The sequence below is a fragment of the Pseudonaja textilis genome, chromosome 6, assembly GCF_049901715.1.
Source record: "Pseudonaja textilis isolate UNSWEBS1 chromosome 6, rPseTex1.2, whole genome shotgun sequence".
NCBI lineage: Eukaryota > Metazoa > Chordata > Lepidosauria > Squamata > Elapidae > Pseudonaja > Pseudonaja textilis.
Window position 1 is genome coordinate 21410204 of NC_141995.1, and position 17351 is coordinate 21427554.

Below are 17351 nucleotides of genomic sequence, written 5' to 3' on the forward strand. Positions count from 1 at the left end.
ATGACATGGATTCTTTATCCATAAACTGGAGTACCACCACAGATACTCTTGTAAAATACAACAGCAGTGCTCAAAATATTTCTGGAATGGATAGAAGAGTGTAGCAACATTTCTGGGAAGAGAGAATATCCAGTTTTAAACTCGAAACACAACTATTATTTCAGTGCAAAATATTCTGAATTCAAATCATGGTGCCTAGCCCTAATATATTCAATCCTTTATGATAATGGTCATTTTGATAGTAAATGATAGGTAAAGAATGATGAAGCCTGCAATTTCAAAGGAAAACAATGAAGCATCAAATATCAGCATAAATCACAAATTTATTAATTCTTAAATATATCTGTCAGTTCTTTACCATTATGGCAGGAGATATATATATATAAATATCTATATATCTATATCAATATATCAATATATAGATACACGCACGCACACATATATGTACATATATATGAATATACACATATATATGTGTACACAGAGAGAGAGACATATATATGTATAAACACACAAATACCTATACACTGTCTCATAGTAAACTGCAGTGTATTAAATGGCAAAAATTAGGTGTATAACTCAGGTGGAGTGCAGAGTACTAACTCACATTGTATTTCTCACATCTTAGTGTGGAAGACAAAAAATCTAAAATAATATGGCATCACCGCATGCTATGGTAAAAAGGTAAAGAAAATTATATGCCATATTTCCATAACATAAAAATACACTAATGCCACCTAAATCTGCTTCACAAAAGAAGAAATTTATTAATAAAAATTATGCATGAGGCCATTATCTTTTCAAATATCCCACTAGCAGATTAATATGGCTTGAGACATTTACTGATGATTGTTCTAAATACTTTTGTGGGTTGAAAGTATGTAATAACTATCACCAGAAAAGCTTAAATTTTTCTAACATAATTTTTTACAACATCAATATAAAGAATAAGATCCACTTTTGATTAATAATCAGTATAGAGAAACGAAAGTTATACAAATTGGGACTTTTTTCCTCTGTCTTTAAAAATTTTCAAGCTGTTATAAGTTGTAAATTTTTACTTACCAAAAAGAATATTAATCAAAATATCATGCGATATACAGTGTTACAGAAAATTGATTGCCCTACTTAATGAAAGAAAAATACTTTAATAAGAAAGAAAAGTATTAATACATTTTAAAAAAACTGAAATAGAAGGAGCAGTACTTTTGGAAATATAATATTATATTTATACAAGAAAAGCAAACAAATATTATCCAAATAATGTGTTTTAACTGCTTGTTTTGCAGGTATATATATGCAGGTATATAGACATTCAAGGGACATTTGACATGTAGGAAAACGAACAAATTAATAAATCTATAATTACTGTTTTATTTCATACTTTCAAGGCTGTCAACAAGCCATGAAAAATGGACAAATTGCTGTTAAATTTGACAACATTATTAGAAAACAGGCGTTTCCCGGTAATAAATTGATACAAAGAAAAATTTAGACTTCTGATACTAAGCTTTTAAGACCTAATTGTTCTAGATTGCTACACATCTTATTAGAATATCAGTTAAAAAATCCTCTATATCTTGCTTTAATATATGTTACTGTACATCCAAAAAAATGATTAAAAAAAGTTTTTATTGTACCCATAAGCTAAATCATCAGAAGCTACATTGAATCTGTTCACTGTTTGGCTTCTGAAAGCTAGAAATGCTATTTTTCCCCCTAAAAATGGTGCTAAATAAGCAATTAGAGAAGAAAGAAAAAACTATTTGCCGTTACATTTGCTGAACAAATGACAGCAGTGACAATTATTCTTGTTGAAGTCAAATCTGCATATTTTGTCCTCTTTTTTTTTCCAGTTATACATAGTGAATCACAGCAAAGGCAACTTCCCAAACCTATAGAAATGCTTTGATCTGTCACTATGTCTACCATACATCCTACATTAAAGATGCTGTTAGTAGGAATTTCATTACATCCTCATTAGGCAACAACCTTTAAAACAAATGACTTGGAAAAGAATAAAAATTAAAACAAAGTTAATTATTTTTAACCTTTGTTTTTATAGGGTGCACACGCAGATATTTGTATTTTTACTGGAGATGTATAATCTGAACATACTCTCGCATTTCAATTTTTCCTTTTACCCTTTATTCTTGTACCTCTCCTTCCATCTGCCATGAAACATTTCCTTCAACGAAGGTTAAACAAAAGCTATCAATGGAATATACAACAAAATGATGCAATCATAAACATATCACTTGAAGAAACTTCACAGCTTCATGCACTCGGAGAACATGCATGAAGAGGGCCAGAGGATAGCCCGGGGGAGCCAACCAAGTGCAGAGTGCGTGGACACAACATGGGTGGGGCTGACATTTAGCTAAAAGACAACGAGAAAAAAGACAGAGAGAGAGAGAGAGAGAGAGAGAGAGAAAGAGAAAGGGGGGGGGGAGGAGGGAATGAATTATTAATTCATTATTTTGTGCTAACTCCTGGGAGTAATTTTCAAACAAATTTAAATCATTTTTATTGTTCATTAAAAGGACTTAAACAAACCAAATGCTAAACCTATTTTCGCCTTCAAATACTGATATTGAATATAAATATTTATATTCAAATGCTTATATTGTTTTTTTTTAAAGAGTGAAAACTGATTTAAGTTTATACAAGAGAATTTTTTTTTTGCATCTAGCCATTAACAATGATTGAGTAATAATCTTCATCCTATTCAGACAACCAATTCAAATTTATTGATATTGGTTTTGTGATTTCTGAATCAACACTACAGTATTATAAACCCACCACTTTCTGACTATAATGGACGAAATTAAAAACATGTGAACGAAGGTTAGATCCTTCCTGAACTTTACTGAGCAAAGTTCATGGGAATGAATATGAAGATTATCCAACAGATGATGGAGCCTTGGTGGCATAGTGGTTAAGAGTGCAGTACTGCAAGCTACTCCTACTGCAATTTGGCAGATCGAATCCCACCAGGCTCAAGGTTGACTCACCCTTCCATCCTTCCAAGGTGGGTAAAATGAGGAGCCAAATTGTTGGGTTGCAATATGTTGACTCTGTACACTGCTTTGAGAGGGCTACAGAGTACTATAAAGCGGTATATAAGTCTAAGTGCTATTGCTATTGCTATTATACTCTAATTAAGACAACCTAAGCTCAGATATAACATTCTGAAATCATTGCATAGTTTTGAACCTCATCAGTTTAAACTTCAACTGATTTTTGCAAAGCTTTTTCCCTATTTCTGGTACTTACCTGGATATTTAGGTTGAAGGGTTTTTTTAATGTTATGGTATGCTTAGTCATTTTTTAAAAATAGTCCAAAGCTATGAAACAGATGGAGGTCACAGATTTTTGTTCATTTGTTGACACAATAAGTAATAATTTGTAGTTATTTCCACAGCCAAATTAATATCAGAACATTCATCTGTTTACAGCCTAGTCAGCTCAGTTCTGTTCTTGAATCTGTGAATATTCACTGAAGCAAATTCTAAAAAAACAATCTGTTATCTTTCCTAAAGCTGATTTGATAAATGTAACAAAGGTACAAAGTGGAAATCTTGCGATCTTTTCTGCTTGGCTACATCCAATATGCCCCTAATTCTGTTAATTCCCACCGACTCAATGTGATTTATTTTATTCAAAATGACACTGAATTCATGCTATGGAAGTATACCTGATTTTATTACAGTTATTTATTTTAATTCTTTAATGCTATGAGCTGCTTCAGGGCACAGCCCCACTGAAAAATAATATGCAAATCACTGGTGATGTAAACATGGGGCTTTATTTATCTGACAGTAGAAAAGTTGCAATGGGGTGGGGGTGGGGGTCATGAATCTGTTACTTACTTGATAGGTACTGTTGGTGATCCTGAACGGTGAAAGTGAACATTTTGCCATTTTCCATCACGGCGATGCCAAACCCTGGTCTCTTCTGACTGCATTGTTTTGGGCATTCCACTTCCATCCAGATATTGAGTCAGTCGGATATATGCAATGCAAGCAGCGTCATCCCCTACTAGATGGACATGGGGATTCAGGATAATGGTGTGGACTGGCTTGTTGCTTTTCGACAAAGCTATGGAAAAAAAGACATATGAGGTCTAAACCCTGAATGCACAAAACGCACTCCAGATCATCAGATCCCTCTTAGGATCAAATAAATAGAAATTCTGAGCAGCCACCGAAAAATTCATTTAACATTCTATGGTTTGTGTTCATAGAGTCTTTACACCAATGAATATATCATGCAGCAATGTATGTTTACTGGGACAGGAGATCTTAATTACATGGTGAGATAGTTAAAAACATTAATTCTTGACCAAGTTAGGTGAGGATCAAAATTGGATCTTTGACATTTTAAAATATTTTCTACCTGTTGCAGCCCAAAACATTTCTCACATACAGGCACTGCTGCTGTGAAATATGCCATTATTACATCAAATCATCAATTCCTTTGTTGAATGAGTCTCCAGGCCTTGCCATTTTATTTATTTATGATTTTGTTTTCCTTCTTTAGAGAGATTGGTATAGGTTTAAAACTTATCAAAAAAAAATAAAATCCAAATTTATTTCCTAGGACATATACGTTAATCCTAGGAAAGCAAATAGGTTTCAACTTTAGGGCTCTAAAATGCCAAACATCTGATGATTATCCTTCTGAAGCTGGGTTTTTTTCCCCTCCAGACCTGGAGATATGGCAGTTGGAAGGAGCAAAAAGAACAATAAAACTGAAACACTGATTTTTGGTTTGGTTTTCGCTGACAAGATCATAGATTGCTCATTCTATATATAATTAGACAACCCATGATCTCTTAGGTCATCCTTTCAGACATATTTCTTTATCAAATTCCTCAAATGTCTTCAATAATGTGCGTTTAAGGTATATTGGTTCAAAAGGTTTTGCTCTGTTTTGCCCAAGAAAAGGTTATAAGAAAAAGAGTTTAAGTAGTATATTGATGGGTTCTTTCCAATACAGGAACCTTTTTTTAAAACACCTGTATGGAACTATTATTCTAATATTTCAAAGTGTTAAAATTTTAATGTATAGTTTATACAAATTCATTTATGGAATACTGTATATCTTCAACTCAAGTCTTTGTTTTACAGTAAAGAAATTCGTACTTCTCTTAGTAAACATGAAATCTTGTGCCAGAATCTTCAAGAGGAATCATGTTCTTCACAATGAAAAGAATAAAAAGCCCTAATAAGATACTGATGCATCACTACCATTTAAAAAACATAACTTAGATTTAGTGCTAAGGAAAAAATGTGGTTATTCAGCGCTAAAATAGGTCTGTATTGAGAAAGGGCAGACATAAAATATACAGATATACGATCAAATCAAATGATTTGGTTAACAAATAGTTTGGGATGCTGATAGGTAACATTTTGCTTTTCTTTACAGGTGTAATATTTAATTTTTTAAAGAAAACTAAAATATAATCTTGATTATACTATCTTTATTATACTATCTTGTTAGTTCACATTATAATTCAATTTTCTGGATACAGAATATGAATATAAAGCTTACTGAGTAGCACATGTAGTTGTCTTCCAAAGCGAAATTATTTTTTTTCACACATCCATCTATCCTTTCCATTTGCCTTTGTTTTCCTATGCGAAGAACTATGCACTAGATTTGGTCAAATTTCATCTTGTCCTCAGTATGTATGTAATGTATGTTATGTTATGTTATGTATGTTATGTATGTATGTGTATGTAGGTATTTATTTACTTACTTACTTACTTGTTTATTAGACTGCCCATCTTAACTCAAAGTAATTCTGGGTGGCTTACAATGAGAAATGCAGAAATCCTTTCTGGTTTTAAGCAAAATCAATTTCTACCCAAGCAGAACAGAATAGAGTAGAATAGAGTAGAATAGAATAGAATAGAATAGAATAGAATAGAATAGAATAGAATACCTTTACTATCATTGCATTCCACGAATACAATGAAATTTGAAAGCTACTCCAGCACAGTGCCCCAAATACCATATCACAATCACACTACAGAGTATTTAAAATAATAATAATCATCATCATCATCATCATCATCATCATCATCTAAAACCTATCTAAAACATTTAGTAAGTTAAAGAGTTCAAAAATGCCACTATATGCATAGTACTAAATTACAAATGCACTGTTTGATTCAAGACAATTACTGACTTGGAAAATAAACTGTTTCTCAGTCTATTAGTCCTCATTTTAAGACACCTATAACGTCTCCCTGATGGTAACAATTCAAAATATGAATGACCAGGATGAGAACGGAGATTTTTAGTGCTCTAGAGAGGAGTCTGGTCTTCGCAATCTATGTTCTAACAAACCATAAACAACTTTTGGAGAGCAGAAAGGAGATGATTTATTTTTCCTCTTCAATGGATGTTACTTGTGACCTTCCAGCAGGTTGGGGGAACTAATTGTGGCTCTTGATCAAAGAAATGTTGCCTCCAAGTTATTGCCTTAAATAATCTGAATTATCTGGCTTTAAAATGGGTTGGACCAATTCACAGTTAAAATGCTTGGCAACTGACTCATATTTAGGATGGTTGCAGTGTCCTTGGGACACATGATCACTTTTTGTGACCTTCTGACAAGCAAAGTCAACCAGATTCACTTAACACCTGTGTTACTAACATAACAATTGCAATGATTCACTTAACAATTGTGGCAAGAAAAGTCATAAAATGGGGCAAAACTCAACAAATGTCTTGGTTAGCAACATAAACTTTGGGCTCAATTGTGATCGCAAATCAAGGACTCCCTGTATATGAACTTTGTAGCAATAATCTAAAAGGTTTGGCTCAAAAGTCATAAACATCAGGTAACAACATACCATTTTCAAAGTAAAACCGATGGAAATCCATCCCTTCTACAAGATTTCCCAAAGCTTCAGGCTCAAATGAGGTAAGACCAGGATCACAGATTTTCCTACAGAGCAAGGGGGAAAGAAATCTCCTATACATATTATGTGACAAAAGTGAAAACCCATCATGTACATACTGAATCCAGTAAGCCTACATTTCAAATGCAGTCTGCAGAACATCTTACAAAGTCTCAGCTCCTGAAATCCTGAATTTCTTGTGATCCCCTTGGAGAACCACAGCTTTAAGGCACTGGTTTTGCCTTGAAACAGAGCTGTCCTGGTGTTTTTCCTACTTCTTTCTTTCATTCACTCACACACAACTGATGTCATCGTTGAAGCGAGCTCTGAGGTGGCTGTTCTTAGCTGGGATTGTCTTCAGGTGGCCCTTCCATCTCTTACTAATGCAGGGATGTCAAACTGGGGGCCCGTGGGCTGGATGCATCATGTGCAGGCCATGTCCACCCCAGCTCTGTGAAGGGGAAAAATGTCGCGATCCATCACGTGACAGCAAGGTGATGCTGCGAGTTTGACACCCGTGCACTAACGCATGTATTTCTGCAACATGAAATATGACGGATGCTACTAGATGAAACTGTTCCAAAAATGTTCTATTGCACCTTAGACCCACCTCTTTTTTCTCCCTAATTTTTGATGATGTAAATGACATAAACATGATCCAGATCACGTCACTCTCTACAGTACGTTTAGGAACTATATTAAACATACCAAAGTCTTTATGCTGAACACTATCTAACAATCCTGGTTGTGTGGTTTCTTACCAATCTGAGGCAGAAAATACGGTAGAACCTTTGGTCACGACCATAATTCATTCCATAACTTTGGCAATTTCTTCGTCTTCTAATGTTTGGTCTTTGGGAATTTCTGGGTCAGGGGTCATGTTTGATTGCCACCGGAGTATGTGTTCATGACCAGATTCAAAATTTTTGTGCATTTTTTGGTCAGAACCAGTGGTGGCATTCAGCCAGTTTGCACCACTTTGGGAGAACCAGTTGTTAATGGTTGTGAGCAGTTTGGTGAACTGATTCCTGGAAGAAATCATTAGGGCAGAGAACCGGTTGTTAAATTATTTGAATCCCACCACTGGTCAGAACCCAATTTGGTTGTGGTCAGAAGCTTTCATGACCAGAGGTTCTACTGTATATGGAAACAGTTAAAAGTAAGAAGAATTTAACTTCTCTTCCCTGAAAGCAGAAAAATCCAATCTCTGTCCATGATACGAACTTAAATCACGAGCTGATTTATCATAACCCTCAATACCTTTACCATTAAAGGGTTGCCTATCTCCAATATGAGAATATTTTTCTTGTCAATATGATCCAGAGAACTACAACTGCATCCTGATTACAATAATCAGTTGCTGAAAATATAATCTAATATTATACTGATATCCAACTAAGAGAAAGCAGAATGCAACTTACGTGTAGGCTTCAAAATCCCCATTATTGATAGCTTCTATCAGCTGCTCAGTAACCTTGATGATCTCTTGTTTACGAGCTGGAGACAAGAAATAAACATGTACAATGACAAGATTAAATATAAAATAAAAGCCAATGGAACAAAAGTCTGTGTGACAATCTCAATCACTGAGTTGTTTCTGTTTGAATTATGATTGTCGTGCATTTAGACAGCTTGAGTGGTGCAGTGGCCTAGAGGTGGAGCTCTTGCCAGAAGAAGACTATAATTTCGATCCTAGGTAGAGGCAGTTATTTCTTTTTCTGAGCATGATGAAAATATATCAGCTGAATATAACTCAGCACTGGCGACAGGAAAGGCATCTAGCCAGTAAACTCAGCTCTATTCGGATGTCCAGACTCCACCCCACAAGGCATTATGGGGACATTAAAAGATGATGATGATGATGATGCATTCAGATAGCCTCTGCAGTTCCCTCATCCTTTGCTGTTAACACAGCCAAAAGTTGAATTGCATCCAATTCTGTGCAATGGACTGACCTCTGCACATATTTCTGTATGGACAAATTGGAAGCACAGATCAGAAGCAAGAGTTGGAGATCTATGGCTTGGCCATTTTTCTGCCTTCAGTGAATTCTGTAGCTTCAAAACCATTCAGAGAGGATGTAAAAGGAAGAGTAGACATAATATGAATTAATCCTTTGATGAGTTCCACGCATTTGACAGAATATCCTTCTGATACTCCTTCAGGTTATTTGTTTTTACTCTCCTTGTAATTTCAAAGGTGGGTTAAGTGGCATTTTAAAAAATTGTTCTTAATTTCACATCACATGTACAGATTTAATCATAGTTTAAACTAGTCCCATGATGTTTGCTTATCTACCCATCACATAAAAACACAAAACAGTGTAAGACTGGCTAATTTGTAGCTTCACTTATTCTTTACTCTTTTCTATTAATTGCAGCAATCATTTGCAATTTCAAATTTAAATAGGAATAATGTCAGATCATAATCATTCACATGTAAACTGAGTGCAGGTACATTAGTTATGACTGCTGATAGCACACAAACGACATCTTCCCCAGAGCAGGAGAAAGTAGTATTATTCCCCTTTGCAATTTCTAAGGACTATTACACAGAGTGAGTTTTCTCACTTCCAAGAGAAGGTACATTTTCTTCAATTGTAATCAAGTACCTTCCAGTCCTCCTTAGTTTTCAGATAACTTTCTCCCCTCAATCCTGCAAAACTGTTCAGGAAGAAAATGTAAGCAGGCAAACTTATAACTCCCATTCAATATATTTTAAAACAAGAAGAGGACGACAGAATCAATGTTTTGATCAAGGCACTTTGCTCTGTCAAGAAATATGTATGCTATACATAGAAATATATTGGAATAAATACATGTTTTATATATATATATATATATATATATATATATATATATATATATATATATATATATATATATATATATATATATATATATAACTATATACAACTATAATGACGTGGGAAAATACCCGAACAAAGCTGAATACCATATATATATCTACATATACATATACACATATACACATATACGTATATACGTGTGTATGTATGTGTATGTGTGTGTGTGTGTGTGTGTGTGTGTGTGGATAGATAGATAGATAGATAGATATAGATATAGATATAGATATAGATATAGATATAGATACAGATACAGATATAGATATACAGATATAGATATATAGATCTTTGGTTATTCGGGTTTTCTCCCACGTAAGATTGGCAGTATCTAGGCAACGTTTCGATGAAGTCTCATTCATCATCTTCAGGCTTTGTCTTCAGCTCTGTGCTTCTCAGAGTGATGTGAGCTTGCAGCTGCTTCTTCCTTTTAACTGCTAGTGGGGGTGTGACTTGATTGGGTGGGGGATTTGCTGTGTTCTGATTGGCTGGAGGCGTGTTCTATTCAGGTGGGGGCTTGGTTGTGCTCAGGTTAGTCTTAGTTGCTGGGGGATTTGAGTTGGTGAGCTGTGATCTTGCTGTTTGGCTTCGAGTTCGTGGTCATGCCGCATCTTCATAGTGGGTGTCGGTTTGCTTCATGTATGGCTCGGAGGGGTTTGAAGTGGGTAGTGATGCAGCTGCAGTGCGGCTTCTGGTCCGTGGTCGTGTCTCATCTTCTGTGTGGGTGTGAGTCTGTTTTCTACATGAGTCTGTTTTCTACTTCAAACCCCTCCGAGCCATACATGAAGCAAACCGACACACACTATGAAGATGCGGCACGACCACGAACTTGAAGCCAAACAGCAAGATCACAGCTCACCAACTCAAATCCCCCAGCAACTAAGACTAAGCTGAGCACAACCAAGCCCCCACCTGAACAGAACACGCCTCCAGCCAATCAGAACACGGCCAACCCCCCCCACCAATGAGAACACACCCCCACCCAATCAGAACACAGCCAAGACCCCACCCAATCAAGTCACACCCCCACTAGCAGTTAAAAGGAAGAAGCACCTGCAAACTCACATCACTCTGAGAAGCACAGAGCCGAAGACAAAGCCTGAAGATGATGAATGAGACTTCATCGAAACGTTGCCTAGATACTGTCAACCTTACGCGGGAGAAAACCCGAATAACCAAAGATCCACATACTAATACCCGCAAGAACCTCAGAAAATATATATATATATATATATATGGATCTTTAGTTGTTCGGGTTTCTCCCGTGTAAGATTCGAAGTATCTAGGCAACGTTTCGATGAAGTCTCATTCATCATCTTCAGGCTTCTGTCTCCGGCTCTGTGCTTCTCAGAGTAATGTGAGATTGCAGCTGCTTCCTCCTTTTAACTGCCAGTGGGGTGGGACTTGATTGGGTGGGGGCTTGGCTGTGTTCTGATTGGGTGGGGTGTGTTCTCATTGGTAGGGGTTTGGCTGTGTTCTGATTGGTTGGGGGTTAGCCGTGTTCTGATTGGTTGGAGGCGTGTTCTGTTCAGGTGGGGGCTTGGTTGTGCTCAGGTTAGTCTTAGTTGCTGGGGATTTGAGCTGGTGAGTTGTGATCTTGCTGTTTGGCTTGAGTTCGTGGTCCTTCTGCATCTTCATAGTGGGTGTCGGTTTGCTTCATGTATGGCTCGGAGGGTTTGAAGTGGGTAGTGATGCAGCTGCCGTGCAGCTTCTGGTCCATGGTCGTGTCTCATCTTCTGAGTGGGTGGGAGTCTGTTTTCTACATGGAAGTGTGGTGGTGGCATCTTGTGTGGCTCTCATGGGTGTGGGTCTGGTGTCCTTCTTCATGTTAGGTACTCGTCTGTTCAGGAGGGCAGGTTTCCAAATGGCTGGAAGGCGGGAGGTGTCATCTCGTTTGTTCATGCTGTGTGGGCGTTTTTCTATCTCTATGGCTTCTCTGATTATTCTGCTGTTGAAGTGTTCGGTTTTGGCGATAGTTCTGGTATTTTTAAAATCAATTTCATGTCCTGTGGCTTTGAGGTGTTGGACCAGGGAAGAGGTAGTTTCTTCTTTTTTGATTGAGTTCTTATGTTCTTCAATGCGTGCACTTATTCTTCTGTTAGTTTGTCCAATGTATGTGGTAGGGCAGGCAGTGCAGGGGATTTCATATACTCCTTGGTTTTCTAATTCGATTTTGTCTTTGGGGTTTCTTAGGATGGTGGATATTTTTCTGTTTGTGCAGAATGCTGTTTTGATGTTGTGTTTTTGGAGGATCTTGCTGATTTTGTCTGTAGTGCCTTTTATATATGGGAGGAGGGCTTTGCCGTTTTCTTGTTCTCTGTCTTGGATTTTGGTTGGGGTTTCTTTTTGGATTAGGTGGGTAATCTTCTTTCTTTGGAATCCATTGGCTGCAAGTACGTTGGTGAGAGTGTGTAGTTCAGTTTTTTGGTGTTGTTCATCGGCTAAGCATTTTGTTCTGGAGATGAGTGTCTTGGCTACGGAATTGATCTGTGCTGGGTGGTGGTGTGAGAGTGCATGTAGATAGCGGTTAGTATGTGTTTTCTTCTGGTAGATGGTGTGTCCTAGGGAGCCATTGGATCTTTTGTATACCAAGACATCTAGGAAGGAAGTTGGTTGTTGGCTTCTGTTTCCATGGTGAATTGTATTTTGGGGTGTAGGCTGTTGAGGTGTGTGAGGAAGTTGTTCAGTTTTTCTTTCCCATGTGGCCAGATTATGAAGGTGTCATCTACGTATCTGAGCCAGAGTTTGGGTTTGTGGTCGTATTTTTCTAGAGCTTGTGTTTCAAAGTGTTCCATGTAGAGGTTTGCGATGACAGGTGAGAGGGGTGATCCCATGGGTGCTCCTTCTATTTGTTTGTATTTTTGTCCATTGTAGGTGAAGTATGTATTGGATAGGCAGTGGTTGGTTAGATCTAGGATGTGCTTGGGGGGGTTGTATTTGTTTTGGATGGCTGTCAAGGCTTCTTTTATTGGCACTTGGGTGAAGAGGGATATGACATTGAAGCTTACTAGTAGGTCGCTAGGTTGTAAGTTTTGTTTCTTTATGATCTCGATGAATTGGAATGAGTTTCTTACGTGTGAGTTGATGGATTCTGCATAAGGTTGTAGTTGTTTGGCAAGAAATTTGGCTAGGTTTTGTAGAGGTGAGCCTATGGAGCTGACTATTGGTCTGAGTGGGGTTCCTTCTTTGTGTATTTTGGGGAGACCATAAAGCTTGGGGCATCTGGATGATTTTTCTCTGGGTATGATTCCTTGCTGGATTTCTTCACTGATGGGGGAGGCTTTTATTTTGGATTTGGTAGTTTTTTCTAGGTAGGTGGTGGGGTCTGTCTTTAGGGGTTTGTATGCGGGGTCTTGGAGTAGGTTGGTTAACTTGGTTTGGTAGTCAGATGTGTTCATAACCACTGTCGCATTGCCCTTGTCTGCTGGTAGAATTATTATGCTGGTGTCTTCTTTCAGGTTAAGTAGTGCAGTTTGTTCTTCTTTGGATAAGTTGCTTTTGGGTGGTTTGCTAGTGCAGAGGATGTTGGTGATTTCAAGTCTGATTTTGTTAGCATCATCAGGGTTGGTTTTGGTCAGGCTGGTTTCAACTCCGCATATGGTTTCTGTGGGGATGTGTTTGGGAGCGACAGCAAAGTTGAATCCTTTTGAAAGGACCTTGGTTTCAGCTTCAGTGAGGATCTTGTCTGAGATGTTGTGCACTGTTTGTTTCATGTGTGGCTGTGGGGGGGGAGGAGTTGGTTTCTGGCGTTGTTGTAGTTTCCTGAGTTTGTTGGTGTGTGTGTCTGTCTTGAGGGTGGTCTGTGTTTCGGCTCTCCAGACAGCGAGTTGTTGGATTTGTCCCAAAGTAGAGGGTGAATCTTGTTGCTGAGTCTGAGGTGGAGTGTGAAGAGATCTTTGTTGATTTGGTCTAGGAGAAACCTTTTTGTGTGAAGTTCATTTCTAATTAGGGCCAGTTCTGTTCTTTTTAGGATGCGTTTGGTGGCTGCTGTGTTGGTGTGGAATTTCAATTGGAAGCTTGTGGGAATTAAATTTTGATCTCGGCAGTTGCATAAGAATGCAAGGTCACATAAAATGGAGGCTCTTTGGACTTCAAGTTTTTCATAAGTCCTGGTCAGATGGTGGGTTTCCTCCCCGTAGAGGTGCAGTATTTGTTTTCTGAGGTTCTCGTGGGTATTTGTATGTGGATCTTTGGTTGTTCGGGTTTTCTCCCGCGTAAGATTCGAAGTATCTAGGCAACGTTTCGATGAAGTCTCATTCATCATCTTCAGGCTTCTGTCTCCGGCTCTGTGCTTCTCAGAGTAATGTGAGATTGCAGCTGCTTCCTCCTTTTAACTGCCAGTGGGGTGGGACTTGATTGGGTGGGGGCTTGGCTGTGTTCTGATTGGGTGGGGGTGTGTTCTCATTGGTAGGGGGTTTGGCTGTGTTCTGATTGGTTGGGGGTTAGCCGTGTTCTGATTGGTTGGAGGCGTGTTCTGTTCAGGTGGGGGCTTGGTTGTGCTCAGGTTAGTCTTAGTTGCTGGGGGATTTGAGCTGGTGAGTTGTGATCTTGCTGTTTGGCTTCGAGTTCGTGGTCCTTCTGCATCTTCATAGTGGGTGTCGGTTTGCTTCATGTATGGCTCGGAGGGGTTTGAAGTGGGTAGTGATGCAGCTGCCGTGCAGCTTCTGGTCCATGGTCGTGTCTCATCTTCTGAGTGGGTGGGAGTCTGTTTTCTACATGGAAGTGTGGTGGTGGCATCTTGTGTGGCTCTCATGGGTGTGGGTCTGGTGTCCTTCTTCATGTTAGGTACTCGTCTGTTCAGGAGGGCAGGTTTCCAAATGGCTGGAAGGCGGGAGGTGTCATCTCGTTTGTTCATGCTGTGTGGGCGTTTTTCTATCTCTATGGCTTCTCTGATTATTCTGCTGTTGAAGTGTTCGGTTTTGGCGATAGTTCTGGTATTTTTAAAATCAATTTCATGTCCTGTGGCTTTGAGGTGTTGGACCAGGGAAGAGGTCGTTTCTTCTTTTTTGATTGAGTTCTTATGTTCTTCAATGCGTGCACTTATTCTTCTGTTAGTTTGTCCAATGTATGTGGTAGGGCAGGCAGTGCAGGGGATTTCATATACTCCTTGGTTTTCTAATTCGATTTTGTCTTTGGGGTTTCTTAGGATGGTGGATATTTTTCTGTTTGTGCAGAATGCTGTTTTGATGTTGTGTTTTTGGAGGATCTTGCTAATTTTGTCTGTAGTGCCTTTTATATATGGGAGGAGGGCTTTGCCGTTTTCTTGTTCTCTGTCTTGGATTTTGGTTGGGGTTTCTTTTTGGATTAGGTGGGTAATATATATATATATATTCTCAAGTTTTCGCGGGTACTTACATGTATGGCATTCAGCTTTGTTCGGGTATTTTCCCACGTCATTATAGTTGTGATTTTAAAGTTGTAGCAACATTTCGGCAGAATCTCATCTGCCATCATCAGGCTTCTGTATTGTGTTTGTCTGGGAGTCAGACTTTTACAGTGGTTTCAGTTTTAAATTTGGGGCTACCCTACTTCTGTGCCAGAATGGTTTTTTCTTTATCCTGATTGGTTGGGAGTCTTGGTCTGTGTTTATTGGTCTTGGAGTTTGCTGTGTTCTGCTTGATTGGTGTTTCTAATATCTTCTGTCTGCTTTGTGGCTTTTTTTGTGTCTTGATTGGCTGGCAACATTGTGTTCCTGTATTGGAGGCTTTTGGTGCAGCTTGGCTCCGAGTAAATGGATGGCTATCATTTGTTAGGAAGCTAGGTTTCATCTGGGCGCCTGGTTGGGGTGTGTTTGAGCTGGAGGTATCGGGGGGATCTCTTTGTCCCCAGGTGTTTGTCTGGCTAGTGGTGTGGAGATTTTTTTGTTTGTGAGTGCAGGCTTCCAAATAATTGGCAGTCTGGTGGAATCATCTCTTCTATTCATGCTTTTGGGTCTTTTTTCAATTTCTATGATTTCTCTGATAATTCTGTGCCTGGGGTTTTCTATAGTGGCTAGGGTTTTGGTGCCATTGAAGTTGATGCTATGATCTGTGGCTTTCATGTGTTGGACTACTAAGGAAGTGTGCTCCAGCTTTTTTACTGCATTTTTGTGTTCATCCAGGTGGGTACTTATTCTTCTATTGATCTGTCCAATGTATGTGGCTGGACATGATGCACAGGGGACCTCATATATGCCTTGGTTTTTCCGGGTCAATTTTATCTTTGGGATTTCTAAGAATGGCTGCTATTTTTCTGTCTGTTTTGAAGGCAGTCTTGATGTGATGCCTGTGTAGTATCTTACTGATTTTGTCTGTAGTACCTCTTATGTAGGGCAGGACAGCTGTAACAAACCTATGGAATCCAACTGTTTTTCTTACTTTTGCTGATAATACCACTGCTCAGACTCACTATACCCTAGCTCATTTAGGTAAGCTCTATCCTTTTGAATTGTGTATCTGTATCTTTTATATTTGTAGAGAATTCATGAAACATAATACTCTTCATCTATTGGATACCACTTGGACAATTAGCTTGAGGTTAATTCACAGTTCTGGCATAGAGATATTGTAAAAAATTTATCGAGACATTAAAAAAACCATGAACGAAGACAATTTGAGAACATCTTGTTAAGGTATGATTTAAATCACATACCAGAAGGCTGAGTACTCTCTCATATTTGCAATAAGATGTTAATTATAGAAACTATACACCTGCAGTCTTTTAAGCCTATTATATACAATTTTAGCTTCCTATTTGTACTTAATTCAATCTATACTTGCACATAAGCACATTCACGGACTTTTTAACCAAAGTATCATGAAAGGTGGATAAGGCAACCTTTTGAATTTTGATATGTTTACTCTTCATGTTTATCTTATTCATGGGTACATTAGCTAAACATATTTTTAAAAAGTGGAGGGGAAAACCTACTGTATATACTTATGTATAATTTAACAGTTGTGTATTATCTGTGTATAAGCCGAACCCTATTTTGGGGTGTATTTGGACACCTAAAAGTTTTGAGTATATATGACAAGTGACAAGGATATTATTTACATTACTCAACAAGTTTATATATAGTATTTCTTTTTTTCACACTTTCTCAATTGCCACAACATAGTTCTTTCTCTAGTTCTCCCCTTTGAGGACTGAGAATCATATTTCTTGGCCATGCATTTTCTCACTTTCTAGTTCCCATATTTCGATAGGTCCTGTTGCAGGTGGGGTTGCATTTTTCTGAGTTGCTTATCAGCATTTTTCTGAGTTGCTTATCAGGTTATACGTGTATGTGTGTGTGTGTACTAATTGGTGCTGATTGGTTGCAGCTGATATACATCTTAGAATGCTTGTGAGGCTGTTAGGCCCTGGTACTACTCAATTCACCTGCCCTCATTGCTCATTCCACCATATGTTCAGTTTCAGCACAACTCGCTTCTCTTTCAGTTTTCCAAGTCAATTCCCTTTCTCTCTTCCATCAACAAGCCACACAATGAGCCTTCAAAATTTCTCTTCATCTCTCTGTAGTACAGTTGTGACCCCCTCCACTTTTAAAGTCCCAAGGAACAAAATCATAGAGAGTGAAAATTTGGCATATT

General features: G+C 38.1%; 1 protein-coding gene across 14 annotated transcripts in view; it reads right to left on the bottom strand.

The window, feature by feature from the left end:
- Nucleotides 1-303: 303 nt before the first annotated feature.
- Nucleotides 304-17351, bottom strand: part of CAMK2D (calcium/calmodulin dependent protein kinase II delta) — a 137287-nt gene continuing 120239 nt past the window's right edge. For 9 of the 14 annotated variants that reach the window (XM_026698179.2, XM_087936000.1, XM_087935999.1 and 6 more), the window contains 3 exons: nucleotides 8336-8411; nucleotides 6867-6961; nucleotides 3869-4101 (listed from right to left, as the gene is read on the bottom strand). In XM_026698179.2, the coding sequence (XP_026553964.1) occupies nucleotides 3869-4101; nucleotides 6867-6961; nucleotides 8336-8411 (404 nt within the window). Of the gene's footprint in view, nucleotides 2381-3868; nucleotides 4102-6866; nucleotides 6962-8335; nucleotides 8412-17351 lie in introns of those variants that run through there. The other 5 variants (XM_026698173.2, XM_087935994.1, XM_087935992.1 and 2 more) reach the window with 1 other exon arrangement.